This window comes from Hypomesus transpacificus, chromosome 20 (assembly GCF_021917145.1).
Source record: "Hypomesus transpacificus isolate Combined female chromosome 20, fHypTra1, whole genome shotgun sequence".
Taxonomy (NCBI): domain Eukaryota; kingdom Metazoa; phylum Chordata; class Actinopteri; order Osmeriformes; family Osmeridae; genus Hypomesus; species Hypomesus transpacificus.
The window spans coordinates 2,316,139-2,329,953 of NC_061079.1; the positions used below are offsets into that span (position 1 = coordinate 2,316,139).

General features: G+C 46.9%; 1 protein-coding gene across 1 annotated transcript in view; it reads right to left on the reverse strand.

The window, feature by feature from the left end:
* ablim3 (actin binding LIM protein family, member 3) overlaps window positions 1-12,064 on the reverse strand; it is a 27,724-nt gene extending 15,660 nt beyond the window's left edge. Inside the window, exons 1-7 of the mRNA XM_047042883.1 lie at window positions 11,980-12,064; window positions 10,269-10,427; window positions 4,214-4,397; window positions 1,303-1,415; window positions 861-987; window positions 547-640; window positions 1-53 (exon numbers count right to left, since the gene is read on the reverse strand). The exon at window positions 1-53 is cut by the window's left edge and continues 35 nt beyond it. Coding sequence (XP_046898839.1) covers window positions 1-53; window positions 547-640; window positions 861-987; window positions 1,303-1,415; window positions 4,214-4,397; window positions 10,269-10,427; window positions 11,980-12,064 — 815 coding nt within the window. The remainder of the gene's footprint in view (window positions 54-546; window positions 641-860; window positions 988-1,302; window positions 1,416-4,213; window positions 4,398-10,268; window positions 10,428-11,979) is intronic.
* Between the last annotated feature and the right edge of the window lie 1,751 nt (window positions 12,065-13,815).

The window sequence follows — 13,815 nt, forward strand, 5'->3', positions numbered from 1 at the left end:
ATGTTACAGCGAGCACAGCGGGCACAGGCAGGGTGGTAGTGCTTCCCTCCTGCCTGGAGGCGAGGGAGAGGGAGACAGGGGCAAGACAGGGGAGAGGGAGACAGAGGAGAGGAGCAATGGGGGTCAGTGAGAAAGGGTGGGGAGAGAATAGGGGGAAAGAGAGAGAGTGGGGGCAGTAAGAGAGTGGGGGAGATGGGAGAAAAAGGAAAAGAATAAGGGGGAGACAGTGAAGTGGGTGAGAGAGGGGGTAGAAGAGAGAAAGGAGGAGAGAATAAGGGGAAGACAGTGGGGGCAGTGAGGGGGGGGGGGGCAGAGAGAGAAAATTAGAGTGAAACTGTGATATGAACATAATTGGATGTGTGTGGGACCAGATAAGACAAGAAGTCATAACAGAAAATGAGAGGAGAGGTGTCAGAATGACGCAGCTCTCCACTCTGTTTTACAGTAAAAAGACTATTAACTGAGGAAGAATGTGTCTCTAATACCTGTTTGTGTGTGTGTGTGTGTGTGTAAAAATGTGTGCTGGGTGAGTTTGTTTGGACTCACCTCCAGTACTCTGCCGCTGATATACCTGCTACAGGTCTCACACCTGATGCCATACTGGGCATGGTAGTCAGCCTCACAGTACGGAACCCCGTCCCTAAGAGGCACACGGCAGCACACTGATGTCACACCAAACGTCCCCTCACACAGGACATCCACTGGAGGAGACTGGTGTACTAGTCCTTTAACCTGTGTCTTTGTGTGTGTATGTGTCTGTGTGTGTTTATCTGTGTCGGTGTATGTGTCTGTGTGTATGTGTCTGTTTGTGTGTGTATGTGTGTGTGTGGGTGTCTGTGTGTGTCTGTGGGTGGACCTACTTGCTGATGTACTCTCCAGTCAACACAGCGCCACAGGTGTGACACTTGAAGCAGCTGACGTGCCACTGTTTCTCCAGCGCTAGAAGAGACTGACCCTGTCTGATCTCCTCCTGACAGCCTGCACAGTCTGGACACACACACACACACATAAACACAGAGACATACACACAGAGACATACACACACACACCCACACATACACACACAAGTACACACACACACAGGTAGGTAGAAAGAGGAGGTCAACACACACAAACACACACACGCACTTTCCCTTAAGGCAGTAACTGAACTGGGACACAGTAAGTGTGTCACTGATGCTTCCTACAGTGTTCACCTGGACTCTGTGTGTGTGTGTTTGTGTGTGTATGAGTGTGCATGTGTGTGCGTTTGTGTGTGTGCGAGCGTATGTGTGTGCGTTTGCGTGTGTGCGTGGAACTTACGGCTGGGTCCGTGGACCTTCACAGGCTGCTTGCTGACCAGAGACAGGGAGCACTGCTGACACACACACTTCTTACCACAGAAGGTCACTTTGTCCCCTATAGGGAAGGGCTTCCTAGAAGGAACAACACACACACACACACACACAGATTAGGGAGAAAAGTAGATGTGTCAGTATTGGATGCAGTGTGTTCGTGTGAGTGTGTGTGTGTGTGTGTGCATGCCCCTCCCCCCTCCAGTGCACCCACTCCTGAAATGTTAGAGGGAGCAGTTCCTGGCAGACCTCCTTGGCTCCTGTAAGCTGATTTACTATGCTGGATTTGTTGTTGGTGTTGTTTGGCTTGTGGTTGTAAGACAGAACATGCATGCACATGGAGATGAGAGGCTCATAGTGGAAGGTAGCTTATGTGTGTGTGTGTGTGTGTGTGGGGGGGGGGGGGGGCTTAGTATGTGGGGAATGAGCACGGAATGCACAGGTGGTCAGAGGAGGGGGGAGGGGGAGGTCATGCAGCACAGGTGGACATGGTAGTTTGTCTGCAGTGTGTGTGTCTGCAGTGTGTGTGGCTGTGTGTGTCCTAGTGTGAGTGTGTGTCTTAGTGTGTGTGTGTAAGTGTGTGCGTAAGTGGGTTTAAGTGTGTGCGTGTGTGACTGTGTGTGTGTCTGCAGTGTGTGTGTGTGTGTGTGTGTGTGTGTGCTAGTGTGTGTGTATGTGTGTGTTAGTGTGTTTGTGGATGTGGATGTGTGTGAGTGTGTGAGTGTGTGTCAGTGTATATGTGTGTGTGAATGTGTGTGTGTATGTGTGTGCATAAGCGTGTGTGCGAGATATGGGGCTTAATCAATGTCAGCGTTACTGCACAGTGTATTCACCTTGTACCTGATACGGGTGAATTACGCGTGGGCTACTCTGGCGAGTTTTAGAAAGCCCAGAATTAAAACTACACCACACAGTTGGTGTGCGTATAAACAGGCGTAATTTGTGCATATTAGCCTACATTTGATAAGGCGTGCGCACAGGCAGTTGACATTAAAAACACTAAGGGCCCTATCTTGCACCCAGCGCAATTGACTTAGTCAACGACGCAAGTGTCATTCCTAGTTTGCACTCAACGCAAAGCCGACTTTTCCCTCCACAGACGCACGTCGAAATGACTTTGCGCTCCCGTGGGCGGTTCAGCGAAAAAGGAGGCGTGTTCTGGCGCAAACGTTCCCTGGTGCTATCTTGCAGTTTCCGAAAAACAATTTCGCTATTGACCAGGAAAAACGTGGTCTAAAGTCAATGGCGCATTATTGAGATGCTATTTTAAGGGCGAAAGCTTGGTCCGTGCCCACAGCTGGCGAGGCCAGCCGTCTTCTATCGGGGAACTATACGTTACATTGTTTTGATTTATGGCGTGTTACATTTCTTCAATGTTATGAGAAGATTTTCATAAGAAATGTCTATGTATGTGAACTTGATTTGTAACAGCTGTGGCAATTTCCTCCCATGACTGTTTCACCGAAGCTAATTTGGTTAGGTTTCGTCGCCCATGCCCATCAGAATCAGAATTCGGTTTATTCGCCATGTAGCCTATGTTACAAAAATATGCAATTTACTGTGGCAGGAAGGTGCAAACAATAAACATATACGGGTATAAATTAAGTGCAAAAGTACATTAGTTAAACTAATTCTAATAACTAAACAATTTTAAAATATAACAGTAAAAAAAAAAATATATATATGCAAAAATAATAATAATTTGAATGAGCAGCATGAGTGGGCAACTTAGTGCAATGAGAAAACTGCTCTGCCTTTCCCATATAATGTCACTTCTCTTTCTTTTACGGCCCTGAGGAGAATGTCGGTCTCCTCGGCTGTGAACCGCTGGCGTGCGCATGGCAAATCCGCCGTTATAATAGCAATTTGCCATGGAACTAGCGCTGCTCTTAAAGGGAATGTGAGATGATGCTCTGATTGGTTTATTGCACGTTACGCCCAAACCACACCCATTAGTAATGTAGCTACTTCAGACCAACCCTTTTTAGATTTGCGCGGGGCGCAAAGTCATTTATCCCGCCGGCAAAATAACAACCAAGCTGAAGTCACGCCCACAAAGTTACTTGCGCTTTGCGTTTTGATACTTGCGTTTCAGATCGTCAAAATAGGGGGGGGGGTAATACTGAAACAGCGATCTAAGCTATGCCTTAATAGCTCACGCGTCTAGGCGGGCAGGTGTGCGCCGGCATTTCAGTATGGGAAGCGCACATGACACCTGTCTGTCCGCACGTCTAGATATCAATCAAACTGTAAAACTTGGTGTTTAAGTGACGTAAGTGACTTTAGTCTGTAATACATTACATTTAGCTGAATGACTAAAGCAGGGGTGGACAGGTGTGCTGGAGCAGGGAAACATCTAAAACATGCAGGACTGAGGCTCTCGAGGACCAGGGTTGGCCACCCCTGGACTAAAGGGATAGAATTCAAATATTCAAAGTCAATAATCACCGACTACCAACACGAACATGAATAACATATTCAAGGCAGGTACATTTTCCAAAGACCTCATGCGTCTAGGCGGGCAGGTGTTTGCAGGCGTTTCTGTGCTGCGCTGCGCAAAAGTGTCAGTAAGCGAAGCACACATGACACCTGCTTGTGCGCACGCCTAGATATGTATCAAACAGTTAGGCGTAGTATTCACCTGACATACGCCTGAAATACGCGAGACTTACGCCTACGTAACGTGTGTGTGACCGCCTGTGTCCATTGGAAGTCAATGTCAAATTCTCGCGTGCGTTCAGAGGTTTGATATCATCGCGCAGGCGTGTGTAGGCGCTATTGTGCGCTTTGCATATGAACCAGTGACACGTACAACACCTTATAGTGAGAGTGTGTGTGAGTGTGTGTCTGTATATGTGTGTGTGGGTGTGTGTGTATACCTGCAGAGGCTACAGATGAAGCAGTGAGGATGGTAGGTGCGTCCCAGAGCAGACACCACCTCTCCGGTGATGTAGTTGCAGCAGCTGTCACACCTGGTGCCGTAGAGACGCTGGTAGTCCTCAGTACAGATGTACTCTCCCCCCTTCTGGAAGAACCCGGAACGTGCCAGGTCACACCCACACACTGGGATGGGGGGAGGGACGGGAGGGACAGAAAGAGAAACAGAAACACAGAGAGAGAGACAGAGAGAGACAGAGAGACAGAGCGAGGGAGAAACAGAGAGAGAGATATCGAATTTGAGGTGGAGAGGGAGAGGGAGAGGGAGAGAGAGATTGAGTTTGTGCCTGCATGGTGGAAGATGGAACTGTGTGTGTGTGTGTGTGTGGTGCGTGTGTGTGTACGTGTGTGTGTAAAAGAGCCCATATGCACCATTTCATTCTCTTTATAGCTGAGCTGCTGTAATGTGTTTGATGGATCAGAGCCCATCCTCTCTCCTTGTGTCTCTATCCCAACCCCTTTTCCCTTTCTCCTCCCCCCTCTCCTCTCCCCTCTCCTCCCCCTTCTCCACCATCTCCCCCCGTCTCTCTACCTCTCTACCTCTCTCCCCTCCATCTCTTTCCATCTCTCCATTCCCCTCCATCCCTGCCTCTCTCTCCCCTTACACCCCATTCCCCTCTCTCCCTTGCTATCCCCATCTCTCTGGCTCACTCTCCCCATTTCTCTCTCTCTCTCTCTCTCTCTCTCTCTCTCTCTCTCTCTCTCTCTCTTTCTCTCTCTCTCTGTGTCTCTCTCTGTCTCTCTCTCTCTCTCTCTCTCTCTCTCTCTCTCTCTCTCTCTCTCTCTCTGTCTCTGTCTCTGTCTCTCTCACTCTCACTCTCTCTACTGTCTCTCTCTACCCCCCGGTCATAACAGGTAATAAAACAGTCGTCAGGCAGCTCTCTTGTCTGTCAGACCCCTAAGAGCTGGTCCCAGAGCAGTCGTTAAGGATGCATCTTCACCAGCAGAAAGCATAGATGACCCTTTAAGAACTGGTCTCAGAACCTGTTGTCAATACCCATTACTGTAACAGACCCATTTCACGCACACACACACACACACATGCCCTAACACATACCTATCTCCTTTGTCCTGATGGCCGCACACAAACACACACAGTGCAGCTTTTGTATTCCATATTCCATTATGGCTTTGGCTAGACTAGTCACTAGTGAATGTGAGCAGTAAAGCTGTGGAGCCAATGGGACTCTGTGTGTGTATGTGTGTGCGCGTATGTGTGTGTGCGTGTATATGTGTGTGTGTGTGTGACTGTTTGCATGTGTTCAGAATTCTAGATTGGTAAATGGGCAGCAGATTCCAGGAAAGACACAAGTCTGCATTTGCTGTTTGGTGAGAAAGAGTCAAACACACACACACACACACACAGTTCTCCTCTTGTCCTTTCTGCTGCTTAAATGCCAGCCTGACCTTTTACTGTCAGTGCGTAACAAATGCCAACCTGGATGTGTGACACAATGCTAATCAGGACGTCACCTAACGCAGGAATGTGTGTGACTGCTGGGGGAGGGAGCACTAGCGCACATGTGCGTGAAAATACCGTCCCAGCCTGTCAAGGCACTGGGATCAGAGGTCAGCGTTCAGAGGTCAAGGGTGGTCTGGTCCCTCACCTGTCTTCCTGTCTCTGTCACACACCGCTCTCTGAGAGGAAACAGCAAAGGTGGGCTTGTTTTAGCCTGCCTTGCATACCGACCGGGCTATTTTAGCATCCTCTTCTCCTCTATGCATGAGGAGCTAAATGCAGAACACTGTCTGTGTTTCACATGGAGACATCTCTCAGGGACCACCTATAACCAATCTAAACTTTCAAAGAAGACAGTACAAATATTAAGAAACTTCAAGAGGAGAAATTCAGTCAGGACTCCCTTCCTCAACAGACAGTTGCTATTCCAGACCATAAGTTGGAGACAATTATATATTCTACATATGCTCTATATCTGAACACCGCAGCCCAAACTAGCAAATAGGAGCACTCCTGACAGTTCCACTAGTAACTAAACTAGCCAGTGGGAACTCTAGTCCTACAGTGCTGCCCAACACTCAAACTTAACGAAGTAGACTTTTAATCAGCCTAATACTGTGAGCCAATCACACATCTTGTTAAGTGGGTCAGGTGACTGAGGCGAGCAGATCAGTGTCAGTGTGGTAACCTAGGTGACCTGACAGTGAGATGACCTTGTGACCTCCAGGATGTCTAATCCTTCATCCACCAGGACACCAGGTCTCTGTTCTGATCCCTTCCTCTCTCTCCTCTGATCTCTCCTTCTCTCTTTTCCTCACAGTCTACATCAGTCTTACTCTATCTCTCTCCCTCTCTCTTTTTATGGCTCTATAGCACATAACTACGGTATCTCTCTCCCTCAGTCTTCTTAAGGGCCATCATTAATGTCACATTCTCATGTATTCCATTAGCATTGTTGTGGCAGCAACTGCACTCACATTGCCAGCAAACGTTCTTCAACCCAGCACACATCCTCCTGCAGCTGCACACTGCTGCTCTCTCTCACACACACACACACACACACAGCTGCTTATCCTGCTGATCCGGGAGGGGAGAAAAAGGAACAGCGTGAGTAGAGAGATTACAGAGGGAGGAAAGAGGAGGAGAAGAGATTAGACAGAGAAGAGAGGAGAAGAAGAGAGAGGGGAGGAGAGCAGGGGGAAGAAGAGAGTGGAGGAGAGGGGATGAGAGGGGAGGGGAGGAAAGGAGAGGAGTGGAAGGGGGGGGAAATAAAGGAGAGGAAAGGGAGGGAGAGGGGGAGGAAAGGAAAAGAGAGGAGAGGAAGATATGTAGAGTGATGAGGACATAGAGACTGAAACCAGTAATGTTGCCATAGCAATTCAAACTGGTTCCCAATAGCTATGTAAGGGGCTTGCAGTCATTTTTGGAGGGGAGACATTCACACATACACACTGCACACATACACACATCCTGGCAGAAACAGAAGTGAGATCGACACAGTGGTCCATCTTCCTTCCTTAGTGTGATAGAGGGATGAAGCGAGAGAACAAAGGCATGTGCCCCTCTTTCTCTCTCTCTCCTCTACTTATTTCTCTCTCGCCTTCCCTTTCTCTGTATACAGCCCTCATTCAAACATTCTCATGGAAACAACTGCACTCACATTTCCCAGCAGGGGTTCTTCAGTGCTTTGTGACATCTACCTGATGGTTGAAATTGGGTTCTTCACTGCTTTGTGACATCTACCTGATGGTTGAGATTGGGTTCTTCACTGCTTTGTGACATCTACCTGATGGTTGAGATTGGGTTTTATTCAATGTTCTCCTGACAGATCTCTCCCTACTCTACTCTTTGCTGCTTGACGGCCGTCCAGTTCCTCCCTGGTAACGGTCGCAACTCTGCCCTACTGTGGACGGCTGACTGAGACTTATTGATCTGTCATCTGAGACTGTATGTGTGAGGGAGATAAGAGAAGGAAAGGGAGGGAGAGAGAGAGAGACAGGGGGAAAGAGAGAGGGAGCGAGGTAGAGAGGGAGAGAGAGAGGAGGGAGGGAGAGAGAGAGAGGGGGAGAGAGAGAGAGCAAGGGAGGGAGGGGGAGATGAGAGAGGAAGGGGGAGATGAGAGAGAGAGAGAGAGAGAGAGAGAGAGAGAGAGAGAGAGAGAGAGAGAGAGAGAAGGGGGGAGGCAGAGATGAGAGAGTGGGAGGGAGGGAGGGATGAGAGACAAATGGAAGGGAGAAATGAGAGAGATAGAGATGGAGAGAAAGGGAGAGAAAGAGAGGGAGAGATGAAGAGATTGGGAGCGAAGAGAGAGAGAGTGGTAGGGAGGGAGAAAAAGAGAGAGGAAGGGATGAAAGAGAGGGAGGGAGAGATGAGAGCCAAAGGGGGAGAGACAGATGAAAGAGAGAGAAAGAGATTGAGAGATAGAGAGGAAGCAAGATGTGAGTGCATGCATTTGCAAATGATGTGTGTGCCTGTAGATGTGTGTGTGTGTGTGTGCATGTGTATGTACAAGGCTCAGTGAATCCTGCATTAGGAGTTCATATCTCAGCCTCCTGGCCTGTCCTTGTGTGTGTCTCTCTTTTTCTCTCCTTTACACTCCCTCTGTCTCTCTCTCTTTCTCTCTCTCTTCTCTCTCTCTCTCTCTCTCTCTCTCTCTCTCTCTCTCCTCTCTCTCTCTCTCTCTCTCTCTCTCTCTCTCTCTCTCTCTCTCTCTCCTCTCTTTCTCTCTCTCTCTCTCTCTCTCTCTCTCTCTCTCTCTCTCTCTCTCTCTCTCTCTTCTCTCTCTCTCTCTCTCTCTCTCTCTCTCTCTCTTTCTCTCTCTGTCTATCCCTCTCTCTCTCTAGTACAGTTTAGCCAGGCGTGACAAAGAAGATGAATGGGTGAGGAGGAGAAGGAGAGGAGGGAAGGACAGGGGAGGAGAGGAGGAAGAGAGGGGTGACGAGAAGGAGACACGGGGCAAGGTATCGATCCCTTAAATCCTGTATCTGCCGTTGCCGCGGTGATCATTCAGGACAGAGACACAACCTGCTACTTTCTGTCACCGCCTGTCCCCATCAATATGTATCATCTCATCAGCAAGGGACCAGGGGCTCGGTCCACCTTGCATGTGGATTAGATGGTGTGGGTGTGTGGGTGGGGGTATCTGTGTACATGTATGTGTGTGTATTTGTATGTATGGGGGTGTGCGTCTGCGGTACCCGCAGTGTGTGCATGGGGTGTAATCAGTGTCAGCGTAACTGCACACAGAGCATTCACCGCGTACCTGGGTCAATTAGCCTACGTGTAGGCTACTCTGGCGAGTTGTAGCCAGTGTGGAATGAATACGGGACCTTATAGATACCTGATATATAATTAGGTGTGCGTATAAAGGTGTCATTTGTCCATATTACATTTGATAAGGCTTGCGTATAGGCACGTGTTGTATGTGCTTTGATGAAAGCTGATGACATTTTCGTCTAGTTTTAGTTTACGAAAACCTATGACATTTTAGTCTTGTTTTAGTCGACGAAAACTGATGACAGATATTATAGTTTATGTCAATGAACATTTTATTTAAATCTCTTTTTAATCAAACAGAAGTAATCTAAGCAGTAGTCTTGGGAGGCATTTTAATGCCAAAACCATTTGTTTAAATGTATGTATTGGTCTAGAATAAGGTATTCAAAGTCATGTTGTTGATGCCAAATTCAGTTCAGTGTGATTGCAATGTGAATGATAAAACTAGCTACAGTATTTGTCCAAAAAGGGATGCTTACTACACATGGAGTCAGTCAGTCAGGTAGGAACTAAGAACCCACTTTCCACTCTCTCATACAAACAAATACACACACACACACACACACAGTACACACACTAGTCACACATGTTAACCCACTTTCCATTCTCACAAACAAATATACACACACATGCTAGTCACACATGTTTGTTTCAGTCGTTTTCAGCTCCAGTGGCTAAGGTTTAAAGCTAACGTCTAAAGCTAACGTCTAAAGTTAACGTTTAAATGAGACACATTTACCACAGCCTCATGAGTTGGTTAATAATAATAACACGACTAAACAGGACGAAATAACGTTATAACATTTCTCTTGTTTTTATTTTGTAAACCACATTTAGTCTTGTTTTATTCATCAACATTATTTCATTATTAATTTAATTATAGTCATAATTTTCGTTGACGAGAGCAACACTACTGTTGCACACACACACACACGCACACACACACATACGCACACACTCTCACACATATACACTGAACAGACTATGTGCTTCAAACACACAAACACACACACTGTGAACACAGAAACATGCAAGCACAGAGTGCAGACATCAAGTGAGGCAGGCTTATTTATTACTGCTCTAGTCTTTATCTCAGTGCTGGATCACTGGCATTACGCAACTACACCTATCTCAGAGGCGTGTGTGGGTATGTGGTGTGTGTATATATGCATGTGTGTGTCTGTGGGACTGTGTATGTTCTAAGGCAGCAACATGGTAGTTACAATTACCGTACACACGTACACCTCCCCCCATCCCCTCACCTTGGCAGGTGAAGCAGCGCTTGTGGAAGTGGACGCTCTGCACACGCACCACCTCTCCCCTGCACACCTCCCTGCAGCGCAGACACGTGATGGAAACACGCCCCCTGGCCTCCCCACCGATGCCCCCGGACCCCCCACAGGGGCGAGGCTGGACCTGACCTGGAGAGGAGAGGGAGAGGTGGGGAGACATGAGGTGGGGAGGAGAGGAGAGGATAGGAAAGGTTCGTTTTTACACACAGCAGACTGGTGAAGATGTCTGAAGGGAAACAGAGTCAACAGAGCATAATACAACAGGCTGTTAGCCAGACACATCATAGACACGGTCACATGACCACAGAAAGAGGGGATGAGAGGGGGTAAAAGGGCTGAAAAAGAGAGAGATCTGAATGGATAGAATCAACATGTCTTTCTCCTGATTGATCACCAGTCAACCACCAGCTACATAGACTCCTCCCCACAGGGAGCTCAGCAAATCAGGGGTTGCATTCTTCACAGGAACAGAAGGGCCATTGAGTTAATCAGCCAATCACACAGACGATCACTTTGCCTGGTTGGCCAATGATTCATGGCCTTTTTAACCAATCATTCTGCCACAGAGGACAATCACTCACCAGACACTGTAGAACAGTATTATTCCGGTTCTAGATCTGCATTTTCAATTCTCTAGACGTTTTCTAAAGGTTGTACAACAGTATTATAAACATTCTAGAACAGTATTCTAAAGGTTCTAGATCAGCATTAAGACTGTTCTGTTTTCTCACGGTCTGTGTGTGTATGTGTGTGCGAATGTGTGTGTGTGTGTGTCTGTTTGCATGTTTTCAGGATTCTAGATTGGTAAATGGGCAGCAGGTTCCAGGAAAGACACAAGTCGACATTTGCTTTTTGGTGAGAAAGAGTAAAACACACACACACACACTTGTCCGCAGTGTGCAGCAGGGGTAGGGGGCGTTAGGGGGGTGTCGAGGGGGCACGACTGGATTAGGCAAGCCTTATCCTCTGTTATAGAACTAAAGTAAATCCCTCTTAGTGGGTTACCAGCCCTCCACACACATTTGAGCATTCATGGGCTTACACACACACACACACACAAGGACCACTTATTTGTCCTAAAGCCATAACATAGCCTTCTCTATAACAGACAGTGTGTGTACATAGACAGTGCATGCCACACAGTCAGAGCATGTGTACAGACTACAGACTCTGGAATACATAACTACAGCCCTACAGACAGCAGTTCAAATCCCTCACTGGGTCATTTCTGCCCTGTGCTCCCTAAAGTCTTTGTCTCTAGAACATTCACAAACACACATCTAGTAGTGACACACTGCAGGATTACGCCAGCATGTTGCATAACAGCCAGAGGCAGTCACAAAGTGTGTGTGTGTCTAGTCAGTGTGTGTGTGTGGGTCTGTGTGTATGTGTATGTATGTGTGTAGAGTCACAGAGGGGCAGGATTGTAAGCTGGAAGAGATTTAGACATGGCCTCTTGTTGTAATGAAGTTACTGTACTCTACCCTACCCTGTTCTGTTCAACTTTACCCTCCTCTTTTCTACTTTATTTTACTCAAATGTATTTCACTCTGATCTACTCTACTCTGCTCTCTTCTATTCTACTCCATTTGACTCGACTCTATTTTTCTCTGCTCTGCTACTTTGTTCTGCTCTATTCTAGTCAGTTCTACTCTACTCTGTGGTATTCTACTCTGCTCACATTCTCCAGGTGGCAGAGAGCTTTCTTTGGCTTCTGTGCCAATCTCTGTGCCATCTGGGAGGGATGCAGAGCCAACATCCACCATGGCACTCCAGACCTGGCACACACACACACATTTTCAAATACACTTACACACACACACATGCAAACACAAGCAAGGACTCACACACACTTACACGCACACACTCGGGCGGCTTACGTTGTCAGTTGCTAGGAAGATAATGCAACCAACTACACTGTAACAAACTACACTGCAACTGACTACACTGCAACCAACTACACTGCAACTGACTACACTGCAACCAACTACACTGCAACCAACCACCAGATATGGCAAAAGCACACATCCTTTTACATGGTTAAACAGAGCCTGGTAAAATTGCATTACATTTAGTAGACACTCTTATCCAGAGCAGCTTACAGTAAGTACAGTGACATCTCCCCAGAGGCAAGTAGGATGAAGTGCCTTCCCCAAGGACACAACGTAATTTGACCCAGCCGAGAATCGAACTGGCAACCTTCTGATTACTAGCCTCTAGCCCGATTCCCTAACCGCTCAGCCACCTGAAGTACTGACTACACTTTTATTACTCAAGTTTAAGTAAAGAAGCATGGGCTCTCTTTAGTGTCACGCTGGTAACTGGACCTCACATCATATTACTGTAATACAAAAAGACATGATAGACACGCAGCGCATTTACCAGAAATCCATTTTCACGCTGACAATTTCAAACATCTACCTCATATATGGCCATGGGTGATCAGGAATGTCCCTATTCTCCGTCATGACAACATTGCTAACTCATTCTGTCTCATCCATAACGTTAGCCATTGTTCTTGCTGCCTTCTGCCTTGCTCCATGGTATCTTTGTAAACTAGTCAGGGAGTCAGGTGGCTGAGCGGTGAGGGAGTCGGGCTAGTAATCTAAAGGTCGCCAGTCCGATTCCCAGCCACACCAAATGACGTTGTGTCCTTGGGCAAGGCACCCTACTTGCCTCGGGGGGAACGTCCCTGTACTTACTGTAAGTCGCTCTGGATAAGAGAGTCTGCTAAATGACTAAAATAAAATCAATAAAAAATAAAATACCTTACGTTTGTTGTGCATGATGGCCAGGAAATGAGAAAAGGCACTCAGGCTATATATCATGCCACCAAATACAAATTAAAACTAAAGTAACAAGTCTGGTTTTAAAATGTAAGAGGTAGATGATACAGGGGTTTGTATAAAAGATCTAAGGCGTGAAAGTAAAAAGTTGTCAGAAACAAAATGTATAGGGAAGTAAATACTGACTGAAATTCTACTTACTTTAAGTACAGTAACGAAATATTTCTAGTTCATTCCTTCCCGTATCTGCCAACTACACTGCAACTAACTACACTGAGTAAAAGCTGATGCACACACGCCTGCACATATGCATGTGCACATAGAGACACACACACACTCTCTCACACACACACGCTCACAAGCACGTCTGACATTCGCTGTTCCCCCTGTCTTGGTGTTGGAGTGCAGCCTCAGCTGTAACTCACATTACTGTCAAGACTGGTCAGTCCTGATCCACACACACCCACACATACATGCATGCACAGACACAGGCATGCACACACACATGTATGCATGCACATACACACACTCATCTGAATTTTTATGATGCTGTTTTTGATCAATATAGACAGTTATTCATAATAATGTCATCATGTTGATCAGGTACTATAGAAATAGACTCCCTTCCAATGGTGTGTGTGTGTGTGGGGGGGGTGTCATTCAATTCAAGTACTATTTTTTCCTACAACTTTGAATCAACTCTATCCTCTTTCTTTACATTAACGCATACC